The 17389-nt window shown below is 29.5% G+C and overlaps 1 protein-coding gene across 1 annotated transcript; it reads left to right on the top strand.

The window, feature by feature from the left end:
- The first annotated feature begins 1773 nt into the window (after nucleotides 1-1773).
- LOC107444303 (uncharacterized) lies at nucleotides 1774-14984 on the top strand. The gene is made up of 7 exons (XM_043055807.3): nucleotides 1774-1920; nucleotides 5851-6063; nucleotides 6146-6431; nucleotides 8441-8623; nucleotides 10011-10211; nucleotides 12711-12893; nucleotides 14175-14984. The coding sequence occupies exons 1-7, from the start codon at nucleotides 1909-1911 to the stop codon at nucleotides 14387-14389; spliced, it is 1293 nt and encodes a 430-aa protein (XP_042911741.2). The 5' UTR covers nucleotides 1774-1908; the 3' UTR covers nucleotides 14390-14984.
- Nucleotides 14985-17389: the final 2405 nt, after the last annotated feature.

Raw genomic sequence — 17389 nt, 5'->3', positions numbered from 1 at the left:
GCTTCTTCAAGTGAAAACATAGTATAAATCAACTAATAAGTTAAAATTAACTATTACAGAACATTATATGAACATTTAGGTAAGTTTATGACAATTATTATTTTTTTTACTCAATTAAAAATTCCTTATTTTTCAAGTTAGGTTTAAGAAAGATGATGGGGCACTTGCGAACAAAACATCTGGGGCAGATGTGAACAGTTTACATGTGATCGTGCATAGTATTAAGATTATCATACTCATGATATTATAAGTTTAAAAGATATGTATGCATTTAAAATTATTATTATTTAATTTTCCATAATTAATTAATTAATTGTTTATTTTTTCTTTAAAAAATTTTATTTTATTAAATTGTTGGTCAACAGTTTTGTGTTACATAATGATTACAAGAAGTAAAAAGACACAATATTTTATTACTTAAATTGTTAAGTTTAAAATAATTTTTGAAATTATTATTATTAGTAGTAGAAAGCCTATTTTGCAAAGGCAATACATGCAAGTATAATCTTTATTCAATAAAATATTTTTAATGCTGCATAGTCTTCTAAGTTTTGAATGAAAATGAGAAAAAAGCATGAAAGGGTCGTATCAGAGAAGAAAGAAAAAGGCCCATTACGTCTCCTGAGGAACATGAAGTTGCGAAAAACCGAATTGACGAAATTAACCCAATAAATTCACATAAACAAATGAACCCAATAAATTCACATAGTAAGCTACAACCCCTTCAGTATAATGTGTATCTATATCTGTTATATTAAAGAATTTTTTCTTTTTTTTTCTTTCTATTTTTCTCTATGATGATTGCTTTGTGTTTTGAATCTTGTTCATATGTGCCCCAGGCATTTTCGCATGTGCCCCTATGGGGGGGGCACATGTGAACAATTGAAGTCATTTTTCTAAAATATCATAAAGTAAAGAAATATTTTATTGACTATTTAAACACATGGACTTCTTTACTGTGAGAAATTGATCATATTTTTTGAAAAAAGACGAAATTAAAAAATTTGTTCACATGTGCCCCCCTCTCCCCTATATGTGAATCGAAAAAACCCAGCCCAAAAACCCAGTTGTCGCAAATGCTCTATATTTTCCTACTAAATAATGATCTTACTGAAATATATAAAACAACTTATTGAAGAATGTCATTGTGCTTATTTTATTAAAAAAAATAGTAATTACAGAGAATCAGAAGCGTAATTCTTTTCAACAAAATCGCAAAATTATTCAAGCTTCCAAGGTTATAAATTCATAATTATTGGTTAGAAAAGGAATTTTCGCCAAAATATTTGCTAATATCAATCATGATTGATAATTACTAAAGCATAAAAGATCTTACCCATGGTATGAGGTCATGTTTAAATCCGAAAGAAATTAGATTATAAATCAGCTTAAAATATATGATTTACTAAATTGATTCGGTCTGAATAGTGTAAATGAGAAAATATTCAATCAATAAGTGACCTCCGTTTTAAATGTTTTGTGAAGTTGTGACTGATCTGGTTTTTGTGATTTTTCTTGATAGCAGTCTTAGAAATTAGTATGCCGAAAGCTCACGTAAAAAAAAATGCTCTTTTACAACTCATAAACAATTGATTTCAAATTTTTCATAACTTCACCTATTTACGCAAATTGTCTTTTTGACTTTTCAAAAGAACCGCTCTTTTTTTTTCTTTTTAATTTCATTTGAAGATATATTTTAAAAAATAGCTGTGGCATCTTGTTATTTTGAAAAAAAGTTATTTGTTTTACTACAGTTCAAGAATTGATTTAACTGTCACGTGTTTTTTCTTCTTTTACAACATTTAGTTGGAAAAGAGTATAAAAGCTCATATCCATTTCGAGAGCTTCACAAACGAGAGGACCAGAGCACAAACTCTTCTGTATTTTAATATCCAGTTTAAAAGAAAAATGCTTTTACAGGTGAGATGTGAATTTTTTATATCCGAATTCGATAAGGTTTAGTTGAAAAAAGAATTTTTTTGAAGTGTTAAAATAAATATTATTTTAATTTTTATTTGAGAATTACATAATTTTATATAAAACTAATTTTGCGACGAATATTGTTTTAATAATACGGAAAAAATGGAAAATGGAAAAAAAAAATTATTTATTGATTTTTAAATTTATTAAACTCATAATCTGTATTTTAAGAAATATTATTGACATAGGAATGACTAATATATATTATTAACAGAGACAACAAATGAAAAAAAATTCATTGTAACAAAAAAATTTATGAAAGAAAACTATTTAAATATGATAGATTTTATTGCAAGCAAAAACAATATGAAGCATAGAACATGCTTGAATTTTTTGACATTTGTTACTTAGCTGCTTTTTTTTTAACTGGGACAATAAACTATATGGATTTCTGATTGTTTATTTAAACATAATTTTGTTTCAATTTTTTAATAGGACAAATATTTTTATTAACTGCTCAAATACTTGGGCCATCTATTTAAAAAAAATTAAAATATTTATAAACATTTTATTTATTATTAGCAATGACAAACGACTACTCAAATTTTAAATTTGCATAGAAATTAACTATTTCTCATTATTATAAAGCTTTGTTGGAAAAATATAATTAAAAGTAGAATTATGATTGCTTTAATATCTAAGCATGTTAGATCACTAGTTTTGATAAACATGTTTTTATTTAATTTACTAGGAAGCCATACCCTTAGTTCACCTCCACTCACTAACTCCCATGATTGCTTCGCAATAATTGTTATTTCTTCACTGTAGGAAATTACGGATAAAATTAAGGTAAAAATCACCCAGAGTAAAGTCTCCATAAAATCCATTTTTCCAAAAGAAAAGTACTGTTACTGAAAAATTTTATACATAAATTAATACGGTAATATTTATGTAATTTAAGCGATTCAGTGACTTTACAGTAAATCTTACAGTATATATATATATATATATATATATATATATATATATATATATATATATATATATATATATATATATATATATATATATATATATATATACAGGTATAGGACAAAATAATAGGAACACCTGTGAAAAAATGAAAATATTTTATTAATAAGGAGTTGGGCCACCTTTGACCTGAATGACAGTTTGCATTCTACGTGGGATTGACAAATAAAGGTCTTGAACAAAGTTCATTGGAATTTGCAGCCATTCCTCTTGCAGGGCTGTCTCGAGTTCAGAGAGTGTGCGTGGAGGAGGAAACCGAGACGGATTTTTTTCTCCAAAAAACCCCACAAAGGCTCAATGATATTGAGATCAGGGGACTGAGGACACCACGTTAGATGGTCCACTTCATCATTATGCTCATTTAACCATGTTTGAACACAGTGAGACGTGTGAACAGGGGCGTTGTCATCTTGGAACACAGGACGTTCTCCCGGAAGGAGAGTATGAAGCATAGGGTGAAGATGATCTGCAAGAATGCTTCGGTAATGGTCCCCTTTGACCACCCCCTCAAGACAACGAGAGGCCCCTATCCACTGGCAGATATAGTGCCCCACACTATCTCAGGACCACCTCCATGTTTCACGGTTGGAACCAGGCAGTCAACATGAAATGCTTCTGTCGGCGTCCGTCACACGAACACACGTCTGGTGGTCTGGAATAGTGTAAAAGAGGATTCATCAGACCAGATGACTTGTTCCGATTGCAGTTGTGTCCATTTTAGGTGGTCTTGGCACCACTGCAGTCTCTTCAAAGCATTCCACACTGAAACTAACAGTTTTGGAATAGCTACTCTGCCATGAATGCTAGCGTGGGTATTCATCTCGGATGTTATCACCGGCAGAGTAGCCTTGCGTTTTCGAGCGACTATCCTCTTCAACACCCGTCTATCAGGGTCTGACAACTTCGACTTCCTGCCGCTGTTGTGCCTCGCCGAATACACCTAACCCAACTTTGTGCATACCGACAGAGTCCTTGATACAGTGGTCCTTGAAACACCTACAAAGTTCGCTGTTCTGGATACGGACGCTCCAACCAGGCGAGCTCCTATTATCATGCCTCTTTTAAGGTCAGAGAGGTCGGACATAATCTCGCTTTGCTAGAAACAGATTTTTCTCATGCAAATCTCACACTGCTAAATGCTAGACAGATACCTTGCTTTTCATCACCACTACGTGGCACATTCTTGCGACACGTGCCCGCCGCTTATTGGACGGTCGAGAACGACTCCATTCTTTCACAGGTGTTCCTATTATTTTGTCCTATACCTGTATATATATACACATAAAATTACTGAATTGAGAAAAAATTTAATAGTATTTGCTTACGCTTCCCACGTCTGAACATTTCTTTTATGATTCATTATAAGCTATTACTCTGTTATAAATTTCTTAGAAAAAATGAATAAATACCAATTTATTTAATTGTTATTCTACACTACTACCTTATTCAAACAAAACAGTTAAATAACCAAAAGTAAGATGGTGTTCAATCTGTTGACTTTGAAAAACCCGCTTATTAATTACTTTTACCAAATACGGTGGAGCAACCAGAATTTCATCGCACCAACTGAACCCACCTGAAGAAGTCACTTAGTTTCCTGCAGATAGGTACATACTATAACCGAGAAGACTATTTTGTTAATCTCATGGCCGACAGAACGGAGTTCGAGTCCCACCGCTGACAAACACAATATTTTCTCCATTCTCTCCGGTACATGAAGGCAGTGTCTTGCACTCTGCAAGTTGTGACCCTGGGCTGATAGAATACGATACTCTCATTCACGCATATGGTAGTCCTCCATCATCAGTTAAATTTCTTTTTATGGTTTTGAAACCATGTCAGTTGTAAATTGTTACAAAACCGTGTAGTTTTGTATTCACGGTTTTCTCTGCCATACTAGTTGTAAACGATTTCAAACAGTAAAGGTAAAAATTTCTTCAGTGTAAATTTTACGATTAATTGGATGGACTGACTACTGTCGGTTATTTTACCATAGTTTTAGAATGAACATTCTTGCGATATGTAAGGAAATTACTTCAATCAAGCATAATGGGCAGCATCAATTTAATTCCTTATACAAAATTTTAATAATTACAAATGAGGCTTCACAAATCATATACAGCCGGTTATTTTACCATAGTTTTGAAGAGACTTTAAACGATATGGTATTACAAATACCACAATTCATTACCACAATTATAAATTTTAACAACTTTTAAAATTAAAGGTATATTGTTATAACAATAATTGATGAGTTCTCAACAGTAAATTAATATTTTCGCTCTGTAAACAGGCTGGCAAATTAAGCATAATTTTTGCATGCAACCATATTGTGCATGGATCTGATCGTTAACATCTTAATCATTTAACGAATATTTTCAACTGTATGGTAATTTGCATTAAAAATACTAATTGTGAAGTAGTTGATAAGCTTAAGACGCCAATTCAAATAAGTTTATCATAAAATGGAAACGTAATAGAATTACGTTAATAACAAACCAACTCCTTTTGCTTAAAACTCGTAATTTAGAAAACAATAAAAAGCAGAAACAAAGTAATATGATAAATAAATATTACAGGTAAGTGCCTTTGAATTTTTCTCTATCCCTAAAACCCCTAAAACAATACCTTAGTGACTTCTATCAATTTGATGCTTATAAAAACCAAACAAATAACTGGACTTTACGATATGATTCTGCAGCCAATAAATCTGCATAAGCAACAATGGAAAACTGTGTCAGACAATGTAAAGAAATAGCGATGTTCAAGGCTGTTCAGCGATGGTTATAAAAAAAGTATTGGTTTTAAAAAATACTATTTGTAATTTAATTTTAAAAAATTGGATTGCTTTGTGATTATGAAAACTTGCTATTTTACTTCAAATTTTTATTCTTTCAGATTGTCATATTTGCTGTTGGATTATTTTGTACAGTAAATAGCTATAACTATGGAGTCAGTGCAACTGCATCTCGAGGCTTTAGTGGAAGTTTGGGAGGCTATGGCGGAAGCATGGGTGGCTATGGAGGAGGTATGGGTGGTTATGGAAGAGGTATGAGCGGAATGGGAGGATACGGAGGAAACGCGGAAAGTTATGGATCTGGAGGAGCAATGGTGAGATAATAATGAAATGATTCGAAACCCAATTAGATTTCAAGAGATACTTGTATTACATTAATTTTTTGTGTGTTATTAGTCTAAGCCTAAACCATACAGCTTCAACTACCAAGCCAATGGCATGGGTGCAAACAGTTTTAGAAATGAAGAAGGAGATTCTAGTGGAAATATTCAAGGATCTTATGGTTACACAGACGTTCAAGGACTGCAAAGACAAGTACAGTACACAGCTGGTGCAGCTGGATTCCAAGCTTCAGTGAAGACCAATGAACCAGGTACAGACCGAAAACCAGAAAGCCCTGCTGATGTGAATATGATGGCCGAACCAGCACCTGCAGGAATACAAGAAAAATACACTAGAAGAGGTGATACAAATGGCAATTGCTTTTTTGAAATTATTATTATTTAAAGTAAAATTAAAATTTTTCAATTGCTGAAAGAAATTATTATATTAAAAATGGTTAACTATTAAATTAATTTATTATTTTTTATTTACCATAGTTTATAAGTTATAACTGTTAACTACAAACTGAAGTTACTGCATCAAGGAAAAGTTCAGGGGGGGAATTTTGCTTATTCACAATAATTAGTTTTGCAATGATCCAGGTACAGACAGCAAACCGGAAACCCCAGCTGATGTGAATATGGTGGCCAAACCAGCATCAGCAGGAACACAAGAAAGATACACAAGAAGAGTTAATGAAAATGGCTCTTATGGTTGAAATTATTATTACTTGAAGTGAAATAAAATTCTTCGATTACTTTAGTAATTGCTTTTTTCTAAAAAATAAAAAGTAATTGCATAGTGAAATAATTGCCTTAAGGTGATGTTTATGGGCAAAATTCTGTTTATAAGATTGTTACTTATGTACAATAGTTATTTACTCTTCGACTAAAAGTTGCAAATTGTTCATCGTTTTTCTTTTTTCGTTTGATTGATTACTTACTAAGATGAGCGGCTTAGTTAGCAATCTAAAAGTTGATAATTTTTATAAATTGCGATTGTTCACCTAAACATTTAAGATTTTGAATTGCTATGCATGGAAAACCAGTTTCTCAATGTTATTAGATTGAAAGAATAGTGTTTAAGTGAAAAATATTATTCATCTTTTGTCCCTTGCGTGGCCACTTAGAATCGAAACAAAAAATCTTACATTTTATTTACTGAGTAAAAAGTTTTTTGAGAAAGAATAATTATTTAGAACTAATTAACTAATACCTTTTGGATATTCCTAACTGTCATATTTCTGACTTCTATAGTTTATTAATCACTACGCCATCGTCCAATGGCAGCACAAATCATTTTAAAGGGAACTTTTTGCATTCAAGCAATAAAGGGACTCTGGGATAGTCCAAACTGTGCTGCTTAGTATTAACTTAAAGCTCCAAATCCCCCAAACACAATAATCTAAAGGATTTAGATCCGGTGAAAAGGTAACCAAACTTCTTGCTTGATAAACTTCGGACAATCGACATGGAGCCAAGTCCCTGCTGTTTTATTTTGGTGCGATGGAGCAGAACGTTGCTGAAATATCCATTCCTTTTAGTGATACAATATGTTAGCATGCAACAATAAATGTGTAGCCAAAACTTTCTTTTTGTAATATTCAGGGTTGATTTTTTCCAATTTTTGATGAATTGAGTTGAGCTGAAATTTTCATTATTTGTCACCAAAGCATTATAGAATTATTGCAAGCTGCAGAAAACTCGAAAATTTTCAGGTATATGATTGAACTTGCTAAAAATGCAACGTTATTTTTAGGTTTATATCTCAGTTCTGTATTACATAATTTCTCACTGCAAATGATTATTCTGTCAACACCTTTGCTACCGTGCCGGTTCAGCAATTTTACATCTTTGTAACCGTTGTAACTTTTGTGTATCTGAAACTTTTATTTTGTGATAAGGGTGAAAGTTCACCTCTTCATTTAATATAACTTAATTCATTAATATGATATAATTTAATATTTTCTTAATGCGCTCTTTTAAACGAACTGAGCGTTAAAGACTAGACTTGAGTCAATCGTTACAAGCTAATAGAAACAAAAAATTGATTTTTCGCTCTATATATAAATGTTCAATTAAACCCAAGAGATTTTAACTGCTTAAAGATTCTAACTGCTGAAAATCCAGGACCAAAAAGGTGTTTAACTATCAACCTTTTCAATTAATTTAATTAATTTTAATTATTTGTTAATTTAAAATTCCTTACTGTAAATACAAGAATTTAAACATGCTGTCAATTAGTAACCCTTGATGAATCGATTAAAATATTTTATGGAGTTCCAGAGAAAATGTGTATCAAGTTTTATTAATATAATAATTGATAATGCGAAATTATTCATCAATAAGTCATTAACTTTTATTTTTCTAGCTGGATCAGGAGCTTATGGTGGACTGAGCGTGGGTGGACTGAGAGAGCATGGTGGAAGGGGAATTGGTGGGCTAGGAGGTGGAATTGGAGTATATGGTGGAATCGGAGGAGAAGGAATGGGAGGAATTGGTGGTGTCTCATCCAGTTTATCCGCAGGAATCAGTCGCAGTGGATTAGAAAAAAGTATTCACTTTCTGGCACATTCAATTAATATCGTGATTCCCTTTATTTAACATTTCTATTTTAAATTTTTAGCTGCTTTAATACAGTTAGGTGATATGCATATTTAAATATTGACAATTATCTTAAATTTTTTGCTACTTTAATTCAGTTAGTTGACATACATATTTAAATATTGGCAATTGTTATTAATTTTTAGTTACTTTAATATAGTTAGGTGATACACATATTTAAATATTGGCAATTATTTTTAATTTTTAGCTACTTTAATACAGTTGGGTGATATACATATTTAAATATTGGCAATTATTTGAATATAACCAAAATCAAGTCGTACATCGTGGAAAAAAACATATAAAAATGAACTCAAGTCACACCATTTATTCACATTTTATAAAATAGTATTTCTTTCATGGACATCTCAAGAAAGTCCAAAAATGAAAATTGAAATCACATGATGGACACATCGGCAAACAAACGCAAAACATTAAAATAAATAAAAGTGAGAGGATTAAAAATTAAAATCTGATTTAAAAGGGTGAAAATGTAAGGAAACTAGGAGAGGTTATTTAAAGTGAAACAAATAAATAAACGTAACTACTTAAATTACAAATGATTCTGTAAAAATACACTTTCTAATTTTCCAACAATTTTTCTTTTAGTCTAAATAAAAGAAGATTCATCTATTTGTAAAATGAACGATTCTATTGCACTTTTATTATTCTATTATTGAAAAATTTTAAAGGAAGTAGGTATGGGTAAGAAAGTTTCTTTTTTTTTGCAAATTTTAGTACGTAAACAAATTATGTGAAAGAAACTTAAAATACAAAAATAGAGAATGTTTTTTTTTTATAACCGATAGAATTGAATCACGTTTCATCATAATCGATGTTGTAAATATCTCCGTTGGAAACGAAAACCACTTTTTTTCTACATTCTCGTTTTTAATATACTTCCAAAAATTAATTCACCCTCCAAATATAGTTACTTTTTATTTAAAATAATCTAAATAGCAGTTAAAGCTAAATAGCAGTTTTATTAATTTAAATTTCAATGTAAGCAATTTCATGCACTGAGTTTTTAAGGGGAAAAAATCCTTAAAATCTCTGTTTTGACTGATTAGCAAGATTATGTAAATCATTTGAAAACTTCAATTTTTTAAATGAAACTGTTAAATCCTTTGGAACTATAAATCTATTCAGTAGTTGATATTTTCAAAAATGCTTCAGAAAATTTCCAAAAATGTTTACATGTTGACTATAAGAAAATTTTATTGAATCGATTTAATTATTTTGTAGTATTTCAGAGAAAATTTTTATCAGATCTTATTTATATTATTACTGATCTTGAAAAATTTTCATCAGTAAGGCATGGACATTTATTTTTCTAGTTGAGTCTGAAGATCAAAGAGGAAACGTTGGTGGAATGAGAGCATATGGTGAAAGTGGAATGGGTGATTTAAAAAGTGGAATGGGAGGCTACGGTGGAATTAGAGGAGAAGGAATGAGGTATGGACATGCTGGTTTGGGAGCATTTGGCGATGGAACCTACGGTCCATCTACCGGAATCAGTCACAGTGGATCAGAAAAAAGTATTTACTGATATACAATGTCTGCACATTTAACTAATATCTTTATTCATAATCCTCTTTAAGTTAACAATTTCGTTTTAAGTTTTTAGTTACTTTTATATACACCATTAAAAATTCCTTGGAAAAAATGGTTAAATACCAATTTATTTAATTGTTATTTTACCATATTTAAACAAAACAGACAAATAACCATAAATAAGATGATATTCAATCTGTAAATTCTGAGAAAAACTGGTTATTTACTACTTTCATCTAATATGGTTAAATAATCAGAATTTCCTAGCACCAACTAGATCACTTTTAGTTCTTTACTACATACTATAGCTGAGAGGGCTAATCTGTCAATCTTATATCAGATAGAATGGAGGTTCGAGTCCCAGCGTTGACACCACTAAATTTCCTCCAATCCCTTAAACACACGAAAAGTTATCAGTATCCAGCACTCCCTAATTTGTGATCTTAGGATATTAAAATACGATACTCTCATTCACGCATAGATGGCAGCACCATAAAGCTGGTAAACTATCTGCCATGTCCAGTCTTTTTAATAATTTAGAAAACATACTAGTTGTAAATGGTTAAAAAACCTTATTACTTTGTATTCAGTTTTTTTTAACCATACAAGTTATAAACGGTCTTAAAACCGCAAATGTAAAAAATTTTCCTTACCGTAAACTTTACGGTTAATTGGATGGACAGACTGCTGCTGATTATTTTACCATAATTTTAGAGAGAAAATTCAAACAGTGTACTTTATATGATATACATGTTTAAGGATTGACAATTATTTGAACATCACAAAACATCTGGAATACATCGTGGAAAAACATTTAGAAATGAACCCATGTCACGCCGCTTATTTACATTAAGAAAGTCCAAAAAACGAAATTGAAATCACTTCATTAGAAAGAGTATTTTAGTCAGAACATCACGAAAAACGTGCGCAAAACTTTAAAAATGAATAAACAAAAAAATTAAAATTTGAAGATTAGAAGATTAAAAATTAATATCAGATTTAAAGGGCAGAAAATTAATGAAAAGATAATAAGATTGATTATTTAAAGTGAAGCAACTAAATAAACTTTACAATTTTTCCGTTTTTAGCTACTTGTATTTACGTTATGTGATATACATATTTAAAAATTGGCAAACCATTTAAAAATTGCGAAAGTAATGACAAAAATATTTCAATCTGTAAAAAATATTTAAAAATTAACCCAAGTCACATAATTTATAGACATTTAATAAAATAAACATTAATCTCATCTCAAGAACTCGAAGTTCAGAAAATCAAATTGAAATCACATTACAAACACGTCAGCAAACGCGCGCCAAGTGTCAAAATGTAAATGAAAAATAATCGAAACAAAAATTAATATCTGGTTTGAAATGAAAAGAGGGTAGAGTAAAAGAACGATATTGAAAGTGAAACGAATAATTAAACGAAACAGTTTTAATTACAAATGATTCCGTAAAATACCCTTTCTAATTTTCACCCAAAATTTGAGTCTGCATTAAAGACGATTCATCTAGATACCGTTCGTAAAATGACCTTTTCTACAGCCCTTTTAATTAGAGAAAAATTTCAAAGTAGATTCGTATAAACAAGATTTGTTTCACAGATACTAAAATATTAACAAATTTTTAAGAAAAAGTAAATTAAAGTTTGAAAATAGAGAGTTCATTCTGGGACAAATATAATTGAATAACATTTCCTCATCATTAATGCTATAAAAATTTTCGTAGGAAAAGAAAACCTTTTCTTTTTCTCTTTTCAAACAGAAAAAGAAAAGGTTAAAGGAAAAGAAGACAAAAAAAGAGAATACTTTCTTTGACAAATGGAATTGAATTACTTTTCTTCATAATGAATGTTATAAATATTTCCGTTGGAAAATAAATCTTTTTTTTTCTTTTTTTCTCTATATTTCCAGTTTTAATATACTTTCAAAAAGTTCACACGAGAGTTCAAGAGCACACGAGAGTAGTTCTACTCTCGTGTGCCCTTGAATAGGGCGGATCGAGATACGAATAAACAATACTTTCAAAAAGTTATTAATTTTCCTTACAAATGTAGTTCTTCCTTACAATAAATAATTTTCGAAGCTGAAGAGCTATATCATAGATTTAAATTGAAGTAATTTTATACGCAAAGTCACTGTGGGGAAAAAATTTCTCTCAATTCAAGTTTATTAATCATCTGAAAATATAAATTTCTTATTTATTGGAAATTTTAAATCATTTGGCAATATAGATGCATTCATCAGCTGTCCTTTTAAATTTCTCTTCATTTAGTTATTTCTAATTTTTAATTATTTGTTCATTTAAAATTTCTAACAGTATATTATACGAGAATTTATAAATGTTGTAAATTAAAAAAACTTTCATGAATCGATTAAAATATTTAATGGGATTTCAGATAAATTTCTTATCAGATTTATTAATCATTTACTTACCTTGTGATATTTTCCATCAACAAGTCATTGACTTTTATTCCTCTAGTTTTATCCGGGGGTCAGAGAGGAAACGTTGGTGGAATGAGAGGAGGCAGTAGACTGGTAGAATATAGCGGTCTAGGAGGTGGAATTGGAGGAATTGGAGGAGGTCAACATGGTAACATTGGAGTTGTTGGAGATGGCTCATCCAGTCTATTCTCAGGAATCAGTCGCAGTGGATCAGGAAAAAGTATTCACTTTTACACAATATCTGTACATTTAATTAATATTGTGATTCATAATCTTCTTTTTTAATCCACTGATTTTTAGCTTTTAGCTACTTTTATTTAGAATGCCTGACATACATATTTAAATATTGGCAAGCAATTTGAGTTACATGAAATTCATGGCAGACATCGAGGAAAAACGTATAGAAAGGAATCCACGTCACACCATTAATCTACACATGATTAAATGTTACTATTCTTATCTCAAAAATTCTAAACCTGAAAAAACAAACAAAGTGAAATCGTATTAGGAATACATAAGCTAACGTGCGTGAAATGTTGAGTAAAATAAATAAATTAATAATTAAAAATAATAGAATTAAAAATTAATAACTGATTTAAAATACAGAAAAAATAAAAATAATAAGAAGGATTATTTGAAGTGAAACAATAAATGAAATATTTTTAATAGCAAACGATTCTGCGAATAACCCTTTCTAATTTTCACTCAAAATGTGTTGAGTCTGAATAAAAGACGATTCATCTATTGAGAAGATTCATATATTTTTTGCAAAATTAAATAGCACTTTCCATTAGGGAAAAATCTTAAAGCAAATAAATAAGTAAAAGCAAGTTTTTTTTATAAATTTTTATGTAAAAAATTTAAAGTACAAAAATAGAGAATGCATTTTGTGACAAATACAATTGAATCACGCTTCATGAACATTCATGTTATAAATATATATCAGTTGGAAAAAAGATCTTTTTTCCTCTACTTTTCCGGATTTAATATACTTCCAAAAATTAATTAATTTACTCTCAAAATATAGTACTTTCTTAGATTAAAAATTTCTTAAAGCTAAGGAGCTGTTTCATTGATATAAATTTAAATTTATACAATTTAACGCATGAAGCTTCTAAAGAGAGAGAAATCTTTAAGAATTCGGTTTCAGTTTATTAGCAAGTACAACTTTTTAATTAATCGACTTTAATTTCAACTAATTATGTAAAAATTTTAAGTTAATTAATCATTTGAAATATTGAATTTCTTAACGATTAGAAATGTTAAATTATTTCATAATACAGTTCACATTCATCAGCTGACACTATTTCAAATATTTGTTAATTAAAATTTCTTATTTTAAATCATGCTGGAATTTATATACGTTATTAATTAGAAATTCTTCATAATTCCATTAAGAATTTTATGGAGTTTCAGAGAAAATTTTTATCACATTTCATTTATGTAGTTACTGATCATACAAAATTATCAACCAATAAGTTATTTACTTATATTTTTCTAGCTGGAATTCAAGGTCATGGAGGAAACGTTTATGGAATGGGAAGATATGGTGGGGCTGGAATGGCTGAGTATGGTGGTTTGGAAGATGGAATTCGAGGAAATGGTGGAATCGGAAAAGGAATGGGTAGACATGGTGACATGGGAGGAATTAGTGGTGGCTCATCCAGTCTGTTCGCAAAAATCAGTCGCAGTGGATCAGGAAAAAGTATTCCGTGATCTACAACGTCTAAATATTTAATTAATATCGTTATTCATAATCTTCTTAACTAATCCTCTTATTTTCAGAGACTATAGCAACTTTCATTTAAATCATGTGAGATGATTATTGTTTATCTGTGTGAATAAAATTACTAAGTTAGGAATGTAAAATTAATCGAAGAAAAATTAGTAAATTATCTGTAAGCACATTATAAAATATATTTGGATAAAACAGCTTTTTTTTAGGAAATTTTGAAAATCCCTTTTAAAAGAAATTATTTTTAAATTAGTTCACTTGTTTGAGTTATTTAGTTTCATTTTCCTTAAAAAAATATTTTTGAGTTTTATGAATAAAAGTGTTTTTATATTCTGTTAATAAGAATGATCATAGTTTTGAAGTAAATATTTTCCTATTGGTGGTTTTCTTGCTTTGTTAATTTTTTTAATACTCGCTGTTTGTGTATGGGTACAAAAAGTAAATTTTTCTGTTTTAAAATGTAGGTTGTGGCTATATTAAATGTGTTTGCTCGGCTGTTATGTTTCTGTATTTCCATATTGATCTGTACTTGTATTTTTCAAAAATTTATTTTTAATAAAATCTCATTTGAAAATACATGTTGCCTTTTTTTTAATGTATTTTTAAGTTAAAAAACGAAACAAAAGCATTCAAGACAAATAAGTGATATTTTAAGACACTAGAATTTTATTCAACTTATTTCTGTCAAATAAATAAATGAAACTGGGGTTTAAATAATATTTAAAAAAACATAAACAAATGTAAAAAAATTCAAGCATATTATAAAATAGTTAAATTGGCAAACGAGTTTTGATGCTATACTACACAGTGTCAAGAGCTATACAAAAAAAATAATAGTAAAAAAGTAGTAAACAGTAATGGTAAAAAGTGGTTTTTACTGCTTATTTACAGTGACTCTCTACTGAACGAAGTTTTAAAATAAAGAGGATAGCATCTAATCAATATAACTTAAAGTATTTGAAACTTTCAAAAATATTTCATTAAAAAAATGCAGGAAATAAAAAAATGCTGTAAAAAAAGTGAAAAGGGAGAAAAATAACACTATGTTTTTTTCAATGTTTTCTGAATTTTTTCAGTGTTTTCTGAAAAGAAAGTTTAGTTTCCAACTCCAACTTTTTGAGTTGTAACAATCTCTTAACTTTTAAAGTGAAGTATTATGGTCAATACAGATTCAAACACGTAAACACACTATACAAATATCATGCCTGTATTTTAAAACACACTTTTAATAATGGTTCAAAAAGTTTTTTTTCCTTTTTAAATTAACATTTTGGTTTGTTTTTATCGATGTGGAAGTTAAAATCGATAAAAATAAGATTTTTTAGGAAAGTTTTTTAGATAATCTCACAACTATACTATTATAAAAGACGGTACACCATCGCATACAGCAAACATTGCACAACAAAATGAAGTTGATACAGTTATACTTATAAGTTAGTACTTATTTTTATGCAACTTATACAAGCACAGTTATACTTATTTAGTAAAATAGCTTAGTGTTAATTATTTGATAAAAGATAAAAGGCTTGTGAACTCTCAAGATTTTAATCACTTTTTCATTAAGTACATGGTGCCCAAACCAAACAATGTAAAATGTACAAACTTAAATAAATTTCAGAGTACGATAAAACAAGTTTGAGAAGAATTTTTTTATAAATGTGATGCTGCTTTTCCTTGTTATAAAAAAGTTGACTAAAAAGAGCTGTAATTTAAAAAAATCCTATTAAAGAAAGTTAAGCCAACCTATTAGATTTATGAATAAGATACATTAGGTATACTGTAAAATTATATTTTATAACCATTGTTAAGCAGACAGCCCAATTTTTGGGTTTACGACTACCAATGTTCAATTCCGTAGCCTTGTAAACTTGAACTGAATCCAGAAGTCATGGGAACTCCTGGATCAAGTATTGGGAGAAATTCAACTTCGTGGACAAATTTTTGAGGAAACTACCGCATTTCCATTACAAGGGTAAAATTATATTGTAGAAATTGTATACAGTAGAAATAGCTGTAAATAAGTATACTGTAGAAGTTGTTTTTTAAGGTCTCCTAAAAGGATAAATTCAGCTGGCTAAAATTACTTGATTATGGTTAATTTTGAGAATCTTTAGTAGGTTTCGAACAACAGCACAATGCCAACTGATTGCGAATATTGTTAATCTTTATTTTGATGGGACGAACATCTAAAAACATGTTTGTTTAATCTAATAACGTAAAGCAGTAACGGAATTAGACAAGTAATAATAGATTAAGAAAATGAAATTATTTTGCTTTTATTAATTCGGTTTTCTCATAAGTCTCAGTTTTGAACATAATTTCGTAGTAATGATAAATGAAGATTTATTGATTACTTACTTTTTCAACCCATACAAAGAACTGTTATTCAGCTTGTACAGTCCGCAAAAAAAAAAAAGATATCACCCAGAATAACTTTCGTTCTAATGATCCGATTTTCATGAACTAAGTGTCAATCTTAATGGTTCTTGGGGGTGACTTTAAATATGCTAATTAATTAGTGCTAACTATTAATTAAGTTACGAAATCAGACACAAAAACGTACTTTCTCTGAATAAACATATATTTTTTTTACATATTTGGAATCTAGACACTTGAATTAGGGGGGGTAGACAAAATTTTAAAACAATTGGGTCGTAAATTGGGTTGCAATAAAGGTTTATATATTTGGCGATAGTCCAGAAAACCGCCAAAAAAAGTCGCCTGCTCAAATAAATATTTTAAGATAACCCATTGACTGATTCAAAAGAGAAACGCTTAATTTTACTAGGTTGTTAGGCAACCAATTTCTGACTGTAAAAAAATTTAAATAATGATTTGTGATTGCTCTGAGAGGTTTAATTAATAGTTAATAGAAAACATCTCGAAGTTTCTAGGCAATAGACAATTTTTAAGTTCATTTATGTCCAAAAAGCAAAAAAAAAAAATTATTGTAATCTCCTTTGAAAAGAAAATTTGAATCG

This window comes from Parasteatoda tepidariorum, chromosome 2 (genome assembly GCF_982258835.1).
Source record: "Parasteatoda tepidariorum strain Cologne lab strain chromosome 2, Ptep-v5.0, whole genome shotgun sequence".
In the NCBI taxonomy this organism is placed as follows: domain Eukaryota; kingdom Metazoa; phylum Arthropoda; class Arachnida; order Araneae; family Theridiidae; genus Parasteatoda; species Parasteatoda tepidariorum.
Note: the sequence above shows the minus strand (reverse complement) of the source record. Positions and strands in the feature narration are given on the sequence as shown.

Coding starts and splice junctions, on each gene's coding strand:
- LOC107444303 (XM_043055807.3), top strand. Junction 6,432..8,440: donor AGAAAAATACACTAGAAGAG/GTGATACAAATG, acceptor TTATTTTTCTAG/CTGGATCAGGAGCTTATGGT. Junction 8,624..10,010: donor TCGCAGTGGATTAGAAAAAA/GTATTCACTTTC, acceptor TTATTTTTCTAG/TTGAGTCTGAAGATCAAAGA.